Source organism: Cibotium barometz, chromosome 1 (genome assembly GCF_041138505.1).
Source record: "Cibotium barometz isolate CiBa-2024 chromosome 1, ASM4113850v1, whole genome shotgun sequence".
Lineage (NCBI taxonomy): Eukaryota > Viridiplantae > Streptophyta > Polypodiopsida > Cyatheales > Cibotiaceae > Cibotium > Cibotium barometz.
In genome coordinates this window covers 63445052-63467966 of record NC_141046.1, presented here as the reverse complement: position 1 = coordinate 63467966, position 22915 = coordinate 63445052, and the positions used below count along the sequence as shown (strand labels likewise).

The following is a 22915-nucleotide window of genomic DNA, read 5'->3' as shown; positions in this document are numbered from 1 at the left end:
TGTAATGCTATCATACAAGATCTTATGCATTCACTCTTATGAAAAAGGATGCATAAGAGCTCTTATGCATAAGGGTTAAATGCATAAGAGCCCTTAAATGCATAGATCTTATGCATAAGGGTTAATGTACATAAGAGCTCTTTATATGTGGCTCCACACATTGCTTTCAAACGCTGATAATCTAAATCCTCCTCCTCTTCTTTCCCTTCATCCTGAATACATGCCATCAAGCATAAGGTAAGGAAAGCATGGAAATACAATTAGACGTAGAAAAGAGAATGGTTTAGGCAACACATTATCTCATTATCTTGAGTCCCCAAAATAGACTCATCCAAGTATACACCTCGCATACGCATCCATGCCTACAATTGCGGACGGGGGCTCTATACCTATAGTCATATTCCTTCTTTGTTGGATCACTTCCCAAGTATGTGCCACATGATGTCTCACCACTTGTGATGAGAGGTAGAGATTGTTTTGAGGCATGGAGAAGCACTCCCAATCCACCACCAAATGGGATGTCTAGACACTCAATTCTCTTTCAACTTCCATATTGGTGTGACATGAAGATCAATCATCTCTTAGATCCCATGCATATCTTCAAGAATGTGGCAACAAATATTTGGGACCATTTAATTGGTAAAAGAGATACAAAGGGTGCAAGGGATGACTTTCAAAACATTGGATGTCTTCAACGTGCATGGCCAATTGAAAGTGAGAGTGGTAAAATAGTCCTACCAAAGGCACCATGCGTATTAACCAAGAGGGAGCACAATAAGGTGAAAAGTGTGATGGCCTCTTTTCGTACACCAACGGGAGTAATGCATTCATTGAAGGGTGCCTTCATAAAGACCAAAAAGAAATGAGAGGAACAATTATATGTCCTCAAGACACATGATTGGCACAAGATATTACAGGTATATAAATATTCACTTTTTCATTAAGTTCTCTTTGTGGTACATAATTTGTAACCTCATATACTAACTTCCATTTTTTTCTATGTATAGTTTATTCTTCCAATTGCTATAGTTGGTTGTGGAGACAAGAAGGTGAGAGAGGCTATTTACAAAATGGGAAGCTTGGTGAGGTATGAATCTTCTCTTCAATTCACTAAGTTATATTACTTATTTGGAATTCTTATGCGCTCACAAGTTATGTATTGGTAAATAGTACACGTAATTGCTATGTATGTAGGTACATATCCTTAAAGGAGATAGATCCTACATCCATTGAGGTATGAATCTTCTCTTCAATTCACTAAGTTATATTACTTATTTGGAATTCTTATACGCTCACAAGTTATGTATTGGTAAATAGTACACGTAATTGCTATGTATGTAGGTACATATCCTTAAAGGAGATAGATCCTACATCCATTGAGATGGCTCGTCTCAATGCTATTGAGGCAGTGTGTATGATCGAGGACAACTTCCCTAGAACAATTCTCACTAGCCAATTGCATCTTGTGGTGCATTTGGTTGATGAAGTGGCGTTGTGTGGCGTTCGATGGATGTTTTTCCTTGAAAGGTTCATGAAAACCTTGAAGGACTTTGTGAGACAAAGAGCAAGGCCAGAAGCAAGCATGGCAGAGGGATGGTTGATGCATGAGTCTCTTGTGTATATCTCAAAACATCTATCTCGCATTAATCCTTCCATGCCATGATTATGGAGCAATGAGGAGGATGACCGAATAATCACTAATGTGCCTCAGGGAAAAGGAAGGCAATGAAGACTGGATGAAGCATTACGCTACAAGGTGAATATATTCTGCATTCTAAATAGTCCCATCATGGAGAAGTGGATTGGGAGATATAAGGATGCAATCAATAGACGACAGGATGAGAGAAGAGCTTTCAAAAGAGCAAATAGACGCTTGCTATTCTCGCCTAGCTTGGAACCTCTACTAAATGTAATCAATATAGAATGGCTTCGTATGACAATATCGATGGCATTGCAAAATGGAGAGATGATCACAAGAGAAGAGCATAAGTATGCAAGATGATGTGACCCTCAAGTAAGTACGTTCTTCATCTCTATCTCACGTATATACCTTGTTTAATGCACTATATATACTAAATGTCATGCTTTTGTTTAATTATTGATTTAGTCAACTGGAGAGTGTATTATTGATTTAGTCAACCGGAGAGTAGGAGTTTGCCATTCAATTTCTTTAGTCCTCAGTCACGTGCTCCGTTTATATTCATATCTTCTTTAGCTGTGGTTTCAGAGGAGTCAGGGCTCCTATCATCATATGTGGTCTCTTGATCTACACCAAAAATTTCATCTGGGAAGTTAAGCCAGGCTCTGGGACCTTTGAACGCAAAGGCTTTCTGGTCATATGCTCGGGCGGCCTCCTCAGCAGAGTCAAATGTGCCCAGCCATACACGGGCACCCTTCTTGGGGTCCCTGATCTGGGCTACCCATTTACCATACGGCCTCTGTCTGACGCCTCTGAACTTTCTTGTCTTGGGCTCTTGCTCGTAGTGGAAAGTAACAGTTTGACGACTGCGTGCAGTACTTGCACGACCTTGCAGGCTGCCTCGCGAAGCTTCTACTGAGCTGGCCTTGGACCAATCATGGCTTGGCATCTCTGCAACCAGCTTGTTGAGAGAGCAAGGATAATTAGTTGCAGCGCGTGCAATATATTAATCCAAATTTAAACTCAATCCAAAACTGCTAGGTTGAGGCCGTAGGCCATAGTATCTTTTTCAAAATGGGAGGATATTCTCTTAGATTAATGCATGCAAAGCTTACCTTGAAAGGTGATATTCACATGGCGCCGACCATGATCCGGGTCATCCTGCTGCGTGAGTAAACCCTTGCAGCTCGAATAACTGCGTGTGACGCTGCTGGAAATAGGTGGCACTGTTGCAGACGGCATTGATATACTTGTTGTTGTAAGATGATCAGATTGCCTCGAAAATCCTTCTGAGAGAACGTGTACGAGAGCTGAGACCATAATCAGATTTTCTTTCTCGAACCTCTTCGTATACTCGTCAAAGCTTGCCTGCTGCAACGGGCACACGGGCATGCTGCTTTTGTCGGCCGGCGAATTAATTAGCTCCATACAACAGATTCACTGACGTGAACTAATCCTTGGTTTGGACGTCTAATTAGACCTAGAATTACTGAAAGGAGAAAACAAGGATCGAATTAGGGTAACGATCAGAGTTAAACGGGAAATGGTTAGCTACGCATGCCATGCATGCATTCAGAAGAACGGGGGTATAAATAGGCTACGCATGCCATGCATGCATTCAGAAGAACGGGGGACAAAATAATGTAGGACGCGTGAATTTTTCCACAAAGGGCCACCGCGCCATGTAGCAGGACAACAGTGTGCACAGCGTGCAAGCACAAAAGATTCAGAAGAAAAACAAAAGAAGGTCTCATTCAAAAAAACCAGTGTACGCAAGCAAAAGCGGAAACAAACAGGGAATTCGGAACGTTTCTAAAACCAGTGTACCCGACAAAAATGGAAACAAACAGGGAAATTCGGCACGTTTCTAAAACCGTCAATTTTCCGGGAGATTTTCATGATTAATTATAATACCCTCAAACTTTCATTGCGTGTGGTCCTGAGACAAGACATTAACACTTTACAAAGCAAAGTCCTACACTTTAGTTTACAGTGTACATGACTTCAACAGCATTCTAAAGAATCTAAACTCTTATTTTCGACTCGTGCTTCGCTCGCATGTTTCTTAAAACCTCCATATCCCTAACCTTCTCTTCCTCTTCCCGAACCTCCAAATTCATGGTAGCTTTGTGAAACTCCTCCTTTATATATATATATACTAGTATTGTACCCGCGCATTGCTGCGGGTCGACCAAGGTTCCAGAAAAGAACTATTCCCTCTCTACAACCATCTCTCTCTCTCTCTCTCTCTCTCTCTCTCTCTCTCTCTCTTTCACACACACACACACACACACATGGACATGCACATGGCCCTCTCACACACTCTCAAATGTTGAAACTCTCTCTCTCTCTCTCACATGCACACACATATACACACCTGCTCTCTCTCTCTCTCTCTCTCTCTCTCTCTCTCACACACACACACACACACACACACACATGCACACACTCCCTCTCTCTTCTTACACTCTCCCACACATAGAAGTGCTCTCTCTCTCTCTCTCTCTCTCTCTCTCTCTCTCACACACACACACACACACACACACTCTCTCTCTCTCTCTCTCACGCACACATACACATATGTAAATATATAGTATATACAATATTATGTTTTAGATACATATACCTATACATAGACACATATACTTATACATATATACATGTATTTAAAAATATAAATACAAACATCAACATAATTTAATTAATTTTGATTAAATTTTAATGTGCAAAGATGGGTGATAAGCTATGGTCACTTTTAAATATATAGATAGATATATCATACACATACACACACACACACACACACACACACACACACACACACACATATGTATATATGTATATACATACATATATACATATGTGTGTGTGTGTGTGTGTGTACATATATACATATATACATATATATGTGTGTGTGTGTGTGTGTGTGTGTGATATATCTATCTATATATAGATAGATAGATCACACACACACACACACACACACATATATGTATATATGTATATACATATATACATATATATATATATGTATATATGTATATATGTATGTATGTATGTATATATGTATATACATATATAGATATATATATGTGTATATACATATACATACATATATACATATGTATGTATACATGTATGTATGTATAAATGTAAATAAAAACACACACGCACACATATATACATATATGTTTTTTATTTAATTTATATTTTTGTTTATATTTTTCTAATTTATATTTCTGTTTATATCCATGCGTGCGAGTGTGCGTATGTGTGTTTGTATACGTGTGTGCACGTATCATGTGCTTGTGTCTGTGTGTGCATGAACATACATGTGTGCGTCGACATACATATAAATCTATTTATATATACATACTTACATACCTATAGATACACATACATACATAATATATATACGTGTGTGTATGTATATTCTCTCTCTTACATATGCACATAATATATATGTGTGTGTATGTATATTCTCTCTCTTACACATGTGCATAATATAATATTAGAAGATATGTATGTGTGTGTGTGTGTGGAGGAGGGAGGAGGGGTGACTAATTTGCTTTCTAATGTATTATATATATATATATATATAAGAAACTCATTGAGTAAATGGTTTGATGGTGACAACTAATTGTGAGCCCCAATGCATCTAGGCGTGTGGAAAAGAAACCCCCAAACACTTGACTTCTCTTCTCCTTTCTCCTTTTCAAAAATTCTCCCTCTCCTTTCTCCACGTAAAGGGGTGGGGAAGATAAAGTAATTTTAAAAATGTAAGTTTACTAGGTACTAGCTCAATTAAAGTAGAGTAGCTGTCTTTTCATTTCTTCAAATAGTCTTAATATAAGCCACTTTTGTGCCATTTTTTTTAAACATGTACCTAGTAAACTTACATTTTTAAAATTACTAAAAATATTATCAAAATTCTCTAACAAAGGATCTATACGAAGATATAAAAAGGTGTGTCTTAATTATGTAAGATATTTTTAAAAGTGAATTTTTAAAATTAGAAAAAGCACCTAAATGATGACCACGTAAGATTATGGTTTTCAAATCTTCTAGGCACCTAGTATTTTATTTTAACTAGTATCTTGTGTTGAGAGTATTCTCCAAGTAGGAATTTCTTTGGGACAATACACTTAAAGAGAATGATTTATTTGACAAAAGTCTCTAGAAAGAGACAATGAATTTCTTTGAAAATGATACACTTAAAGCGACAAGACTAATACACTTAAAGAGACAAGACCAATACAATACACTTAAAGAGACAAGATCGATACAATTACAGAGGTAATCAATTTCTTTAGAAAAATAATGTACTTAAAGAGACACAAGGTTTTTATAAAAGTGACCTCTAAAAGTTATTAAAGTGGCTTTCTCTTCACAATAGTAAAACAATTCCAAACGTGATAATTAAGGACTTAATTAAGAAAATCCAAATATGATAATTAAGGACTTAATTAAGCAAATCTAAACATGGTAATTAAGTAAGTCATTCATTTATTAAAGTGTACACCTTTAGCTCTCAATGCTTATTCATCTCATGCAATATTAGAAGAAAGAAGTATCAAGTAGAAGAAATAGGGTGGTTGCAAGTTGAGGTTATCTAGTTTTGTTTAGTGGGTGCCCTTGGGTTTAGCCTAAAAACAGGTAAGTTTTCAAGAAGAATAGCCAATCTCTCCTAGTTAGCCAAGGAGTTTCACTTCAAGGTCTTCTAATGAAACATCACATGCAAAGTTGGGTAACTATAACTATAATCTGATTGAATATCCAATAATTTCAAAGCTCATTTTCTTTGGGAATAAAATTGTATACAGGCCATAATGGAGGTTTGGATAGGTACACTAAATGTGAGTAAATTGCCTATAACTTTTACATTATTACTCATATGATGTTTCCACTTTGCATATCATAAATTCACATAACATATAGCTTAACTTGATTTATCAAGTAATTTTTTATATGTTCTACTATTTTCTATATTATTTAAAAGATATTAGAATTGTTAAAAAACATACTATTTTATCCTCCCGAGTCCCACCCTATCTACCATTTAAAATACTCAATTTATATGAATCTGGTGATGATTAGATTGGGAAAGATTAGCAGAATGTGAATCTAAGGTAAAATTACAAATCTAACGATTGCAATTTTATAGATTTACTTTGTAAAATTTGTTAGACTGTTAGAGGCCCATTAAATCAATTATTTTTTGAATTCTAGAAAATCAAATATTGAATCTTTCAATCTAAAAACTCTAAGGATCAATATACTTGTTACTTATGCATTTATTAAAGAAATTGGCTTAATTTGAGTCTGGGAGGGTCCTTTTTCAATCCTCCCAAGTTAAAATTCCCATATTGTGCCCACTCTCCCATTTTCAAGTCTAAAACCAATCCTAGTTAGGTTTGGAAATCTAGGCTTGGTAATCTTCAAAGCCTAAATATCATGCCATGTGTGAGGCTTGGGTGGACACAAGTCTTATATGTGCATGCCACTTTATGTCCACATCAGCTTCGAGAGGATCCAGATAAGCACCATGCCACCTCACCTTTCCACCTCCACTCTCCATGTCAACATGGTCAACTCAGTTGACTTCCCATCTCATTATGCTAGTCATTATTAATGCCACATCTTCTTGTCACCTTTGCATGCCACCTCACACTTGGTGACATGGCATGCCACATCATAAAATGCCATGTCATGCATCTTTCCACATCATCCCTCTATATGTCATTCCATGTAGACGTGGGGAGTATAGCCACATCAGCCATAATAGTGCCACATGTCAAGTAAATGCCACGTAACCTGTACGCCTAACACGTGGCAGCTCCTTCCCACGTTTCTATTTTTTCAAAAACATATTTTCGAAAAAGTTAATTTAGTATATTTTCAGTATTTTCCAAAAAAGAGAATTAAAATATAGAATTTTTAAGAATTAAATATGAATTTTTAAGAATTAAATATATATAACTTCTTAATATAAAAGAATAAAAAATCACTAATTTGAAATTTCAAAGGATTATATTTTTAAAATTAGATAAATAATAAGTCCATATTATTTCATTTTAAAATTTTGATTTTTTGAATTTAATATTTCTTGAAAATATTTTATGTGAAGGAAAAACCTTTGAATAAAATTTAAAAAAACATAGTATGAAAGAAAATGCAGTTATTTAATTATAAAACAAGGTGCTTTGTGGATGAGTAGTGGTCATGTAGCTAGGCACGATCACCTATTAGATGAAACCACTAGAGCCTTGATAGAAAGGTTTTAGGAGGAAAATTCTCATGCCTCACCAGTTTTCAAGAAAGCTTTGCGTAAGAGAGTCACAAGAGGAGTGTTCATCGAGCACGGTACTTGCTTTCTTAAAATGACCCAAACAGAGTTGTATTCTCCGTTTGTGGCATCATATCCAGACCTTAAAATTGGGCAAAGGTCATTTAAGGGGTGTAAACCTTGGTTTGTGAGGTACTCACGATGATGGGTTTTTTTTGTGTCAAGACCATTGTGCCCAATAGATGTGCCTACCCCAAACCACAGAATTGAAATAAATTGACATGTATGTATAGGACCTTAGAAATAAGGCTGTTGCATGGACACCTTCTAAAAGGAACTAACTATTGTTAGCCCCAGCTAAATGAATAAAGAGCTCTTGCATACATAAGTGGACAAGGAGACCAGTTATTATCGAGAATCAAAACATCCTAGGAGATAGCAGGGCTAAATGAAGAGGGAAAGCCAGGGAGAATAGAGAAGAGGGAGAATTGGTTGAGAGAGAGCTATGTGGAAGCTTACTTATTGTGATTGTTTTATTTGGGAATAAGACGATGCGAGAATTGATTGAGGAATCTTGGATGTGTCCAGAGCAGAGGTGTTAACCCATTCCTAAGGTTAACAAGAGCTACTACCATTATCTTATATCAAGGAGTCAAGGTATATACACCAAAAGGTCATACATTCCTAAGGTTAACAAGAGCTACTACCATTATCTTATATCAAGGAGTCAAGGTATATACACCAAAAGGTCATACATTCAAGGTATGAATCAATGGTGTCCAAATCTACAACTTGGATGGGCGCCCGTAATGGTCCTATGTAATACTTATGGGCGATTTTCGCTTCAAAAGCGTGTGGGAGATGAAGTCTCAAGTGATTTACTTCATGGATATATTATGAGAGTAGTCATTGTAATAGCATTAGGCCTCTTATAAGCCTAAAGTGCTCGGCCTTAAGTGAGTGTAAACACTTATAGCCATGTATATGCTCTTACCCTCGTACTGTTTCCTGTGTTTCTCTTGCTTGCAGTTCAGTCCTTAGCATGAACCAGGCTCTGATACCATGAAAAGATGCAGGGGAGAAGAGAGCTTAAGCTCTTGCAAGAGCACACACACTCACAAAACCCTAAAAGAGAACACACAAGGTGAGAGGCTGAAAATCTTCTTCTTCTTCACACAACACTCAACACACCATAAATAAAGATAAGAGTACACACCATATGAAAAGGTACTCAACCAAATACATACTAGGGTTCTCTATAGTGTGAACCCAACTAAATGAGCTGGCGCTATAACTATGCCAGTTTCTAGAATGGCTGTCACACAGCCTATCATCCCACTGGCCGCATATCACCCATGATCTCACCAACCATGCGAGTGGTGTAAGTGTGGGGCCTATTCCCCAGGCGGGTCATCAGTGTCCACCGCCTCACTAGATGAGCTCGATATCTCAACACGAAGGATCCTAGAGGGTGCTGACCATACCGTGCTCAGGCTCTGGGTCGTCGAAGATACCCACGCGTGTGTCGAGGAAGAAAATTTGATTTGACCTTGCTGGTCCTCAATGGATGAGTCCATGTCTCTTTTATATGGATCTGTTGGTTGATCTTACTGATCTTCAATGGAGAGTCCATTTGGATTTTTATAAGTGAATATATTTTCAGGTACTATGAGCTACGAACTATTAAAAAAAACAAAGAAGTGAAATGCTATAACTGTCAAGGATTTGGACATTGCAGTATGGATTGCCCAACTCCTTTTGGATCAAGGTTTTCGGGGCGGGGAAATCAGGGACCAAGATTCCATACTCTAGCTCCTTCCTTCGAGAGTAATCAGGTTCCTTTTCGCTCCAAAATCAGGGAAATCCCAAAGGTAAACCCTCTAACCAACCCTCAGTTTTAATCCAAAGTAATGCAAGACCTCTGCCTCATAATAGGGAAAATCAAAGAGAGATGTTCCCAAATTGGCCGTCCACTTCCAAGGCATGAACGCTGGAAGTGATTAAAGAAGAAGAAGATGAAAGAGATTATACTACCTGCGAGATGAGGACATCTCGCATTTTTTAAGTGGGGTAGGAAGTAAGATTCCTCCCTCTAGCTTTTGAGGTGCAAAGGTGTAAGAACCTCCCCTTCTGTTCTTGTAACTATTCCCCTCTTTGAAATAGAAGAAAGATCTTGTTTTATCCTGTTTTAGCCTAGAGAGAGAAAATGTCTAGAGAGAGATAATCTAAAATTGAGATATCTTTAGATATAAAAATCCTCCTAGTGTCTAAAATGGTTTCCCCTAAAATAGAAGTTCAAAATGAACTTTCCAATGTACATTAGGATTTAATTAAAAATGATATAAGGGACCTTAGCCTAAGGGCCTAGATTTTTAGAAATTTGTGGATTATGGTCCAATTAAGGTTCCTATGGGCCAATAGGATTTATCCAACTGTTGGGATGAGATAAATCCAAAGAATAAAAGAAAATACCCAAAAATGAGTAAATGCTCACATAAGATGAAGAGTTGACTGAGTACAAGGTTTATTAGTTAAAAACTATGAGATATACTAAAAAAATTATATATTTTGGAATAATGATGCATTTTTGACACCTTGGTAAGGAGAGGGGGACTCTTGAGGTAGGCGCCTAATTCACACATGTGGATGAGTTTTTAATTTAAAAAATTGTGATATTTTTATCTCTCCTCTCTCTGGATCAAACTGAATAAAAATGGGAGCTAAACTGGTCCAAATCTTGTCCAAATTCAGCCAAGCTTAAAATTCTAGAACTTAGTTGGACTCAGTTAGTGACCTCCCTCACCTATAAATAGACCCTCATTCTTTTGTATTCTCATCTGTGAGCTATACCATGCCAGTATTACATTAAAATAATCATATTTTCTATTACCCCTTAAAAATTCTCTACTTTTGGAGAGATTGGAGCTGTAAGGTTCCCCCCTTCTAAAATAGGGAAAACACTTAAGATAGTCCACTAAGTCTTAACTTGGAGAAAATTTCCTATTCATCGACACCTTGACCATGTAGAGATTCAAGGATACGATTCATAGGTAAGACCTAGTCCTATTCCGTAGGGGGAGCGTGATCTTCTAAAAATCAAATCACCCATAGGGTAATTGATCATAAATTGGGCAACTACTAGACTTGATTTCTAGAGGCAATGCTTTTTTTCTCATCCATGCAAGGCACAGCCGCCGCCGCCCGCTGGCCTAGTCTTCTAGAATAGAGTTGCCCAAGAACCTATTTATCTAGCGTAGGGCTTTCACTTAATCTGTTGGAAAGCTATCCGACTAATCCGGTCCACCCATCCGTAGGATGGTGCCGTCGAGGCATTCCATCCTCCCACTTTTCACCCTACTGACGTGTCAATTTATTTTCTAATTAATCCTACCACACTATTTGACATAAATAAACATGTTCCTTAATTAAGGCCCTTTTCACAAGGTTTGTTAAAACAGTCTTTTTCCACAATACAATAATGTCAAAGACAAGATTTATATGAAAAAAAAGTTTATACATGAATCAATTCCATACAAGCCAAATCGGCTCTCTTATTCTTTTCCTTTATACTACCGATGATCTAGAATTCGGTTTTCCAGCCGGGCAAAACCCTACGGGACCATACACCTCATCGTTGGCCGGTGGCGAGGACTCAAGCTGGGGCCTGTCGCCCTCTCAGGCTTCATCGCTCGATCCTCCCGCCCCTCAGAGGGATGTCTGCACACTAGGGTGGGCTTATTCACCGCACTAGCCTTGGCCCTCAGAACTAGGCAGCATCATGATCTCTCGCCTCAATCGGCGAACCTTATTCTCCCAATGGTATGAGGGATACCTTGGGCCATTCCCGGGCTTTGCTAAGGACACCGCCCGCTACACAAGCACGGAACGGAGTTAGCGTCGAAGCCAGGAAAAACTTGCACTCTTTAAAGATAACAATTTCAATGCAATTTATTGGATATAGCATCACACAATTCGTAACTTCATACAATTTTATGTCATTATTTTAAAAGGAAAAGATACACATTTATTAACACTAATATAAAAAAAACTCTTCTTTAAAAGATAACCAAGCTAACCTGGCCACCATTTCCTTGAGGAGCTTGTAAAGGGAGGGTTGGAGCCGCGCATCGGGAGCATCTTCTCTAATCTCGTTGTTGCGCGCTCCTCACGAGGTAATATTCTGACGTTTCTGGGAAGGGGCCATCTTGGATGTCGTCTTGTAGGCTCGCTGTCGCGGTCGAAAGGCTCCAGTCGGGATCTCAATTCTGAGATTGTTCGCTCACCGTATGAGCAAAAGACCACAACGCATGAACCCTCTCTTAAGGCTAAAACCTCTTACTAAAGTCCACGCAAATGGGGGGGATTGTGAGATGTCCTTAACACAAAAACGTTTTGCTAAAGGGGAGAAGGGCTGAGGGCTGCTGTAAGCCTCTTCACATGGGGGAGGGGGGGCGGGGGAGCGGGGGGGGAAGAAGAGTTAAGGACACTGCCTCCTAGCAAGAGGGGGATAGAGGAAAATTGCCTTATCTCAAAAGTGGCAAATGAGGGGGTGTGAGAGGGGTGGCTGTACTACAGTAAGTACATTGCACAGGGACGGACGACGGCACAACAGAGCATAAGCTACACAGAAATGCATGTTGCCCATGATGGAGCACCTCGGGGGTTTATATAACTGTGGGATACGGGTACGGGTGCTCTGCAAAGCAAGGACGAAAGGACGGTGTACCAGCAAAGGCTATAGATCAGTGGCCTGCATGGGTCTAGGAGAAAGGTACGGTGTTGATTAACAGAGTGGTACGCATGTACCTTATCTAGTCGTCAGGGGTAGCATGGGTGTCCACGTAGCGGTACGTGTGGACCACACAGTGGGCGGTCGTCCTTTGGTTCTTGTGCGGCCATCATACAGGCACCTTGGCGAGTGTGTACAGTCTAAATTTTGGGACGTGGTCCCTAAATTTGGGGCGTCTGCCTCGATTTGCGTGCCGGACCACCCCGGGGGGCGATTTTTTTTTTTGTCCGAGAGGTTCTTCTGATGGTCATTGGGGTGCAGACCGTTCGTCAATCGGACGCCCGGTCATGCATTTATTAAGGTTTAAAGGTCGTCGCTTTTTAACTAAAAATGACTAAAATTTGCGTATAAGCTTGATCCGGTGTCCGTTTTGGATGCTGTAAAATCTTATATTATGGTAAAATCGCACGCACATTCCAAATTTGGGCTCAAAATTTGAAGATTCTAAGTAGAAATGACTCATTTAATAAAATCATTGATTTTTATACCATAAAAACTCATAAATTTATCTATTACATGGACATTTCTTTATTAGTGAAGATGGGTATGTTACATCCTTGCCCCCTTAAAGAAATCGAGATGTCCTCATCTCGTCATGAATTGGGGATAATCCTTTAAGAGTGTAGCTTCATCTTTCCATGTTGCATCCTCTTCTTCAGGGTAATCTTTCCACTGTACTAGATGTTCTACAAGAGTTCTATTTTGGAGTTGCCTTTCCCTAGAATCTATGATGCTACTGGTGGGCTGTAATTCAAGAACTCCTTGAGTAGGGATTACAACTTGTTCATCATCAAGAATATGATTGAGATTGGGTACATAAGGTTTTAACAAACTTACATGAAATACATTGTGGACTTTGATATGGGCTGGGAGTTGGAGTTTATAGGCACTTTTACCTAGACACTTGATAACTGTATAGGGGCCACAATACCTAGGGCTGAGCTTCTTGTATTTTCCAAGTGATAGAGAACTTCGTTTGGGTCGCACTCGTAGAAGAACTTTGTCTCCTTCCTTGAAGATCCTTGCAGACCTCTTGGTGTTAGCATAATGTTTTTGTCGATCTTGGGCAGCTTTAATATCCTTTTGGATTGCCTTGGTTTGTTCCTCCATCTCTTCGAGCATTTTCCTGGATGCCTCAACTCTTATGTTCGGATCAGAGAAATTTAGAGGAGACAAGCATTCTTGCCCATAGTGTGCTTTGAATGGTGACATTCCTATGCTCTGATGAGATGCATTGTAGGCAAATTCTACCAAAGGAAGGTATTGAATCCACCTTCTTGGTTCCCGTCCACAATATGCTCTGAGAATGTCTTCAATTACTTGATTCACTCTCTCAGTCTGGCCATCGGTCTCTGGATGATAAGCTATGCTAAAGCAAAGTTGAGTTCCCAGGGCTTGAAATAAGGACTACCAGAACTTTGAAGTGAAGTCAGAATCCCGGTCACTTACTATCCTTTTGGGAAGACCATGAAGTTTGAGGACTTCCTTGATGAATATTTGAGCAACATTAGAATCTTTAAAGGTCTTCTTTGCTGGTATAAGGTGAGCTACTTTGGTAAGTAAGTCCACTACTACCAGAATGGAGTCATATCCTCCTTGAACAGTGGGGAGACTTGTGACAAAATCCATACTAATGCACTCCCACTTCATTTGGGGAATATCCAAGGGTTGAAGTTTCCCAGGCATCTTGACTCTTTCAACTTTGATCCTTTGGCATGAGAGACATTGCTTCAAGTACCGAAGGACATCATTTTTCAAGCTTTCCCAAAATGAAAGCTCCTTCTTACGACATTTAATGTTTTTGCATAGCTTGGGTGTCCTGCAGAGCAGGACTATCATGAGCTGCATGGAGGATTAGTTTCTTTAAAGCAGGATCCTTAGGGATACATAGCCTATTGAAGTAGAGGATTCCTTCATGAGTGGAGTATCCCTCGATTAGTTTCTTTAAAGCTGGATCCTTAGGGATACATATCTTGTGATTGAAGTAGAGGCTTCCTTCATGAGTGGAGTATCCCTTGATTAGATTCTTCTCTTTCTCTAAATTTCCCCCTTCTTCTACTAACTTCATCATCCTCTGATAATCTGGATCATGAGATGAGACTTTTCCACCTTGCCCAGGGCGAAATTTGATGTCGAAGTCATATTCTTGTAGAATTTCAATCCATCTCCTTTGCCGCATATTGAGGTTAGGCTTGGGTGAAGATCCACTTTAGACTTTTGTGGTCAGTTACAAGCTGGAATTTTCCCCCCAAGAGATAATGTCTCCATAATTTGAGGCAATGAACAACTACCAAGAGCTCCAAATCATGGGTGGCATAATTTGCTTCATATCGCTTCAACTTGCGGGAAGTATAAGCGATTGGTCTTCCTTCTTGGCCTAAGACACCACCAAGTGCTAGACTACTGGCATCAGTTAACCACTTCAAATTCCTTGGTGAAATCAAGAAGTTTCAGGACTGGGAAAAAAGTAATAATGACCTTGAGCTGATCAAAATTATTTTGATGGATTGGCAGCCACACTATTTTGCAATCCTTCTTAAGAAGATCCGTCAAAGGTGCAGCTACCAAGGCATAATCTTTGATAAAAATCCTATACCATCCCGTGATTCCCAAAAACCCACGAACTTCACGAACTGATTTAGGGGATGGCCACTCCAGAATATCTTTGACCTTGGCGAGGTATATTGAAATGCCATCTTTGGAGAGACGATGAACCCAGGATACTCAATTTGATGAGTAAAGAAGGTACATTTGCTCTTCTTGGCATAGAGTTTGTGTCTGCGCAACAATTGCAGAACTCTACGCACATGCTCCTCATGCTCTTCCATTGATTTGGAGTAGATTAAGATGTCATCAAAGAAAACAAGCACAAATTCATCCAAGTAAGGATGGAATATATCTTGCATTAGGTGGTTGAAGGTTGCAGGAGCATTGGTTAACCCGAATGACATTACAGTAAACTCATAGTGGCCATAACGGGCGGGTATTGAAGGCTATCTTGGGTATATCTGCTTCCTTGACTTTGATCTGATAGAAACTAGACCTCAAATCTATTTTTGAGAAGACTTTGGCCCCATGAAGCCTGTCAAGAAGCTCGTCGATGCGAGGGATAGGATACTTATTCTTGACAGTGACTTGATTCAGCCCTCGATAATCTATGCAGAGGCGGAGAGTTCCGTCCTTCTTTTTTTGGAAAAGGACAGGTGCCCCCCAAGGAGAGCTACTAGGGCGTACAAATCCTTGCTCAATGAGTTGGGAAAGTTGCTCTTTAAGTTCAATGGCTTTAGGAAGGGACATTTTATAGGACATTTTTGAGACGGGTTGAGCCCCAGGGATCACCTCGATTTCATGATCGACTTCTCGAGGAGGCGATAGCCCTGTAAGCTCATCAGGGAAGATGTCAGAGAATTCTTGGAGCTAAGAGGGTTCTCTCTCCTTACTAGGTTTAATGGCTTTGTTGAGCTTGACTAAGAAAACTTGTTGACCCTTACGTGTTCCCTTGAGAAGATGTTTTGCCTTGACTACCCTAGATTTAGGTTTTCCTGTTATCCCCTGAACGGATATTACTTGGCCATGCTCATTTTCAAAAGTGATACTCCCCTGGTTACAATGAATGCTAGCTTTGTTTGCAATTAACCAATCCATCCCAAGGATTCCATCATAAATTCCTAGTGGCAAGACTCTAAAGTGGCCATGAGTTCGCTCATTACCCAGCTCAAAATCAAGGTTTCCTATAGAGTGGCGAGATACTACTTCTTTCCCACTGGCTAACTCTACAGTCATTCTTCTAGCTGTTTTTTGACCCAAGTTTAATTTTTGCAAACACCTAGGAGAAAGAAATGAATGGGTACTGCCACAATCAATCAAAAGTTGAAATGGCTTACCGTGAGATGAGTGGCTGGGGTTTGGATTACACCAAATTGTCGAGGACTCAAGCCTGCCTGCTGTCGCTCTCCAGGCTCCATCACTCGATCCTCTCGCTCCTTAGAGGGATGTCTGCACACTAGGGTGGGCTTATTCACCGCACTAGCCTGGGCCCTCAGAACTAGGCAGCATCATGATCTCTCGCCTCAATCGGCGAACCTTATTCTCCCAATGGTATGAGGGATACCTTAGGCCATTCCCGGGCTTTGCTAAAGATGCCACCCAACTACACAAGCACGGAACGGAGTTAGCGTCGAAGCCTGGAAAAACTTGCACTCTTTAAAGATAACAATTTCAATGCAATTTATTGAATACAGCATCACACAATTCGTAACTTCAATGCAATTTATTGAATACAGCATCACACAATTCGTAACTTCATACAATTTATTGAATACAACATCACATAATTCGTAACTTCATAAAATTTTATGTCATTATTTTAAAAGGAAAAGATACACATTTATTAACACTAATATAAAAAAAACTCTTCTTTAAAAGATAACCAAGCTAACCTAGCCACCATTTCCTAAGGAGCTTGTAAAGGGAGGGTTGAAGCCGCATGAGGAGCATCTTCTCTAATCTCGTTGTTGCGCGCTCCTCCCGAGGCAATATTCTGACATTTTTGGGAAGGGGCCATCTTGGACGTCTTCTTGTAGGGCTCGCTATCGCGGTCGAAACGCTCCAATCGGATCTCAATTCTGAGATTGTTTGCTCACCATATGAGCAAAAGACCACAGCGCATGAACCCTCTCTTAAGGCTAAAACCTCTTACTAAAGTCCATGCAAATGGGAGGGGGAGGGGGGGGGATTGTGAGATGTCCTTAACACAAAAACGTTTTGCTAAAGGGGAGAACGGATGAGGGCTGCTGTAAGTCTCTTCACACGGGGGGGAGGAGAGAGAAGAGTTAAGGACACTGCCTCCTAGCAAGAGGGGGATAGAGGAAAATTGCCTTATCTCAAAAGTGGCAAATGAGGGGGTGTGAGAGGGGTGGCTGTACTTCAGCAAGTACACTGCAGAGGGACGGACGGCGGCACAACAGAGCATAAGCTACATAGAAATGCATGTTGTCCATGGAGCACCTTGCGGGTTTATATAACTGTGGGGTACGGGTACGGGCGCTGCGCAAAGCAAGGACGAAAGGACGGTGAAGGCTGTAGATCAGTGGCCTGCATGGATCTAGGGGAAAGGTACGGTGTCGGTTAACAGGGAAAGGAGTGGTACGCTACCTTATCTGGTCAAGGGTAGCATGGGTGTCCACGTAGCGATACGTGTGGACCACACAGTGGGCGGCCGTCCTTTGGTTCTTGTGCGGCCATCGTAAGGGCACCCTGGTAAATGTGTACGGTCTAAATTTTAGGGCGGGGTCCCCAAATTTGGGACGTCGGTCTCGATTTACGTGCTGGACCGCCCCGGGGGGCAAAATGTTTTTTTGTCTGGGAGGTTCTCCTGGTCGTTGGGGTGCAAACAGTTTGTCAATCAGGCGCCCGGTCGTGCATTTATTAAGGTTTAAAGGTCGTCGCTTTTTAACTGAAATTTGCGTATAAGCTTGATTTGGTGTCCGTTTTGGATACTGTAAAATCCTATATTAGGCTAAAATCGCAGGTAAATTCTAAATTTGGGCTCAAAATTTAAAAATTCTAAGTAGAAATGACTAATTTAATAAAATCATTGATTTTTATACCATAAAAACTCATAAATTTATCTATTACATGGACATTTCTTTATTAGTGAAGATGGGTATGTTACAGGAGCTTCTCTCTCTCTTCAACAATCCTTGGAGCTTTCTTTTCAACATACTAAACCAATTGATTGGTTGGGAGCTTTCTTCTAAGATAAAGAAGCAAGCCAAATCTAGAGGTAAGAAGTAATTTCATGGTTTTCATTAATATTTTTAAAAGATTTCACTTCTCAACCCCTCTCAAGCTTGAGAAGTTTCAAATTAATTATTTTTCAATGCAAATCAAGCTTTCTATAAGAATTCTAATGATTCATCACAATAAAGTTAATCTTTATGCTTAATTAGGATGCTTTTTATATGTATATCTCTCTCTCCCAAAAGAATAGTCATTCCTATGACTAATTCTTTAACAAATGAATGCTTCTCATTGATAAATTCTCAATTCAAAAATCAAACTCTATGCTAGTTAAGCTAGAGGTTAAGAAAATGGCTTTTTTATGCTTTTATGCTAATAAAATTATGATTTAATTCCATAAATTGGATTTAAGTCTAAGGATAGTATTCTATCATAATTGTATTACAAATTCTTATTCTTTCTAGAAATATTGAAAATTATCAGTAATAGCAACGAAGCTATGATAAAAATTTTAGAAATTAATACATAACTCATTTTTATGCATAATGTGAAAAGAGGACTTCCTATCATATTCTAGGATTGGACATCCTATGCTAAAAGAATGATTTTCATCAAATTCATGGGAAACTAATTTTTAGTATTTAAATGAAGAAAAGAGAAATTTTTGGTATTTTTTATTTTTATGCAAAAAGAGAAATTTCCATGATAATGGAGATCCATGTAATTAAATGGAAAAAGAGAAATTTTGGTATATTAAAATAATAAATATTTTTATTTAAAGAGAAAAGAGGAATTCCCATGACAATTGGAATTCAATCGTTTAAATGGTAAAAGTGGAATTCTTGGCATATTTGAAATAATGGATATTTTTATTAAAGAAAAGAGAAAATTTAGATAAATTTATTTTATGATAAAAGAGAAATTTCCATGATATTTGGAATTCAATCATTTAAATGCAAAAAGAGGAATTCCCATGATATTTGAGATCCAAGAAATTAAATGGAAAAAGAGAAATTTTTAGCATAGTTTAAATTATGAGTATTTATCAAAAGTGAAATTTTGAGCATTATTAGGAAATATAGGTAGAATTGATTTTTGTAAATCCCATGAATCTTTTACTCAAAAGAAGAATATTGAATATAATTCACTTGAGAAATTTGAGAAAGAATATGAAAATATCCATCGAGAAAAGTACCTTTAACTAGGCCAAGCAATTGGCAGAAATTTAGAAAAAGTCCTATCGGTATATCGAAAGTAGAAAATGTTACTAAATATGAATAGATGTGAATACGATGTGAATAAGATATTAATACGATGTGAATAAGATGAGAATACGATGTGATAAGATGTGGTGTGATGTAAATGAATGTGAATGGGATGTGAGGTGATGTAAATGGATGTGGATGTGGATGTGAATGAAGAGATGAGAATGAGATGTGAGGATATGTGAAAGGATGTGATGTGATGTAAATGGATGTGGATGTGGATGGGATAAGATGTGATGTGATGTAAAGGGATGTGGATGTGAATGTGATGAGATGTGGATGAAATGTAATGTGATGTAAATATATGTGGATGTGAATGTGAAGAGATATGAATGAGATGTGACGTGATGTAATGTGGATGGAATAAATGAGATATGATGTGGATAGATGTGGACGTGATGTAATGTGGATGTGGATAGATGTGGGTCGTCGGGGTAGATGTGAATGGATGTGATGTGATGTGATGTGAATCTGGATAGATGTGAATGGTTGTGATGTGATGTGATGTGAATCGGGATAGATGTGAATGGATGAGATGTGATGTGAATGGATGTGATGTGATGTGGATTAGGGTAAATGTGAATGGATGTGATGCGATGTGATGTGGATCGGGGTAGATGTGAATGGATGAGATGTGATGTGAATGGATGTGATGTGAATTGGGATAGATGTGAATGGATGGAGATGTGATGAGAATGGATGTGATGTGATGTGATGTGGATCGGGGTAGATGTGAATGGATGAGATGTGATGTGAATGGATGTGATGTGGATATGGGTAGATGTGAATGGATGAGATGTAATATGATGTGATTGGATGAGAATGGATGTAATATGATGTGATTGGATGAGAATGGATGAAGGACAATAGGAATACATATGATTGGATGTGGATTAAGCAAAGTAAATTGATGTAGAAGAATGTGGAATAACGAGAAATTATGTGAAACAATGTGGAAAGATGAGAGTTCATTTAGAAACTATATTTATGACCTGTTTTTAAATGACTGTTTTATGTCAAGAATGCTGGGGAAGCATTTTGACCATCTTGTGAATGAGGTCATGGAGACCTAAGTGATAAAGTTGCAGCAGTTGACGGGGGGAGTCAACGGAGGACTTTTGCGTAGCAAGGTCGGCCGAGGTCTTGACCAGCCTCGATTTAAATGGTGAGCTTCTGGTACAGTGGATGAGGGACCAAGGAAGCTGCCTATGAGTGAAGCGCTAGGTGACCTGCGAAGGATCCTAGAGGGTGCTGACCATACGGTGCTCGGGCTTTGGGTCGCCGAAGATACCCACGCATGTGTGAGATCCCTGCCCCCTCCGAGGCTCCTGCCAATGGGCGGAAGCGACGTCGACCACCCGCGCGGGGCAGGGATCCATACTCGGGGCCTTGCCCGCGGATGTTCGGACGAGAGGCTAGCCTAGCGGTTCCTCCGAAATCGAGCTCGGAAAAAACTCCCCTCGCCTGGAAGGCATGAGCGATTCTACCATGGGAAAAATTTTCTAACAGGGAAATTACTCTAAAGAGTCAAAATCTTAACTAATTAAACTGATCTGACCGAACCTGAAGTCACATGGTCAGATCAAGAAGAGACTTGCACTTGGTCCATGGAATCATCGCTTTTTTCCTCATTTACGAGGCACAGTCGCTAATCTTTAGAACAAGGTCTTCTAAGGATTTAATTTAATTAACGTAACTAATCATATCTAGTTGTTTCACAGGAATCCTCCAATCTAGCCTAACCCCATCTGGCCAACCACCCGACCACTATATTGGTGGGATTCCTTTATAAAGATTTGATTGTGTTTTTGCCCGGGTACCGAGGAAAAGAGTTCGGAGGCCCCCTAGCCGACGATTCATGCAAAAATTAAGGTAGGCATGCCACGTACACACCCAATATGAAATTGCCATTTATAATAGATTCGACTGGCTTTAAAACAATCCTTTTATAGAAATCATAATATTTCAGATCATCATTTTCCAAAATTCCGAGTCCATTGTATTATAAAATGTGTCCTCTGGACTCTCCGTTGAAGACCAGCTGGCCAACCAACGAGATCCAGTATCAAAATTTGGTTCCCAAAAATCTTTCCTTTTAGTCCATCCGAAATTTTCCTTGACGTACGCTTGGGTGTCCTAGTAACCGCGAGCCCGTGCATCGCCTGGTCAGAACCCTCTAGGATCCTCCTTAGGTGTCCTAGCACTTCACTTAGGGACCGCTTGGTCGGTCCTCGTCCATCGTACCGGAAGCGCACCATTTTAACCGTACCGAGGCTGGTCAAGACCTCGGCAGGCTTTGCCACCAGCGACGCCCCTTGATGACTCCCCGCCAGTTGTTCAAATGAACCTCCTCTTAGTAAAACATATGCCAAATGCTTCCTCCAGCATTCTGGCGTAAAACAGTCCTTTAAATGAAAAACAGAGGTTCCAATGCAAGTAAAATTCCCAGTTTGAGATTGGTTCACAAAACCCTTTTCTCCATAATTCTCAGTTTCATAATGAGGATCCTCGATCTCTCATGAGGGTAATCTACCCACATCATTTTGTCTCTCTGTCCAACTAGATTCTTGGTGAATTCAATCAAAGGAAGAACTAGTTTAGTTCCGGTAGTCTATTCTTTGTATTTAGGAATTGGAATTGGTCTCACGAAGTTTTTTCTTGATTCAGATCGAGAGATGGACAAGTAGGTTTACTGTCCGTCCCTCTCGCAGTCTAACCAAATTCATTCGGTTTAGTTCTAACAAGGATTCCTTCCAGATAAGCGTCTAATTTTGGATAAATATCAATTTAGTGATTTTACCAACTAAAATATCCAAAGATATTCTTTCTGCCACATAATTTCTCAACCTTAATTCATTAGGTAGAATTATGGTGGAAATTCATCTTTTGATACTAAGCTTTAATTCAAATCCATCTTTTCTCAAATATCATAAAAATTCTTCTTTTAACTAAATACCAATACCTATTTTTTTTGAATAAACTTAAAATCCCTCTTTTTCTCATTTAATGAGTGCAATCCAATTATCATGGGAACTCCTCTTTTACCCATAAATTATATCTATCTAAAATTCTCTTAAAAATTACATCAAATATCCATTAATTCCATTAAACTAGAAATTCTACTTTTCTCATTCAAATGATTGAATTCCAAAAATGGTGGGAATTCCTCTTTCATCATTTAAATTTATCTATGC

The 22915-nt window shown here is 39.2% G+C and overlaps 1 protein-coding gene across 1 annotated transcript; it reads right to left on the bottom strand.

The window, feature by feature from the left end:
* Positions 1–2177: 2177 nt before the first annotated feature.
* LOC147642307 (ethylene-responsive transcription factor ERF110-like) lies at positions 2178–3067 on the bottom strand. Its single transcript, XM_086806563.1, has 2 exons — positions 2755–3067; positions 2178–2590 (listed from the first exon to the last, which is right to left on the bottom strand). The coding sequence occupies exons 1-2, from the start codon at positions 3065–3067 to the stop codon at positions 2178–2180; spliced, it is 726 nt and encodes a 241-aa protein (XP_086662689.1).
* Positions 3068–22915: the final 19848 nt, after the last annotated feature.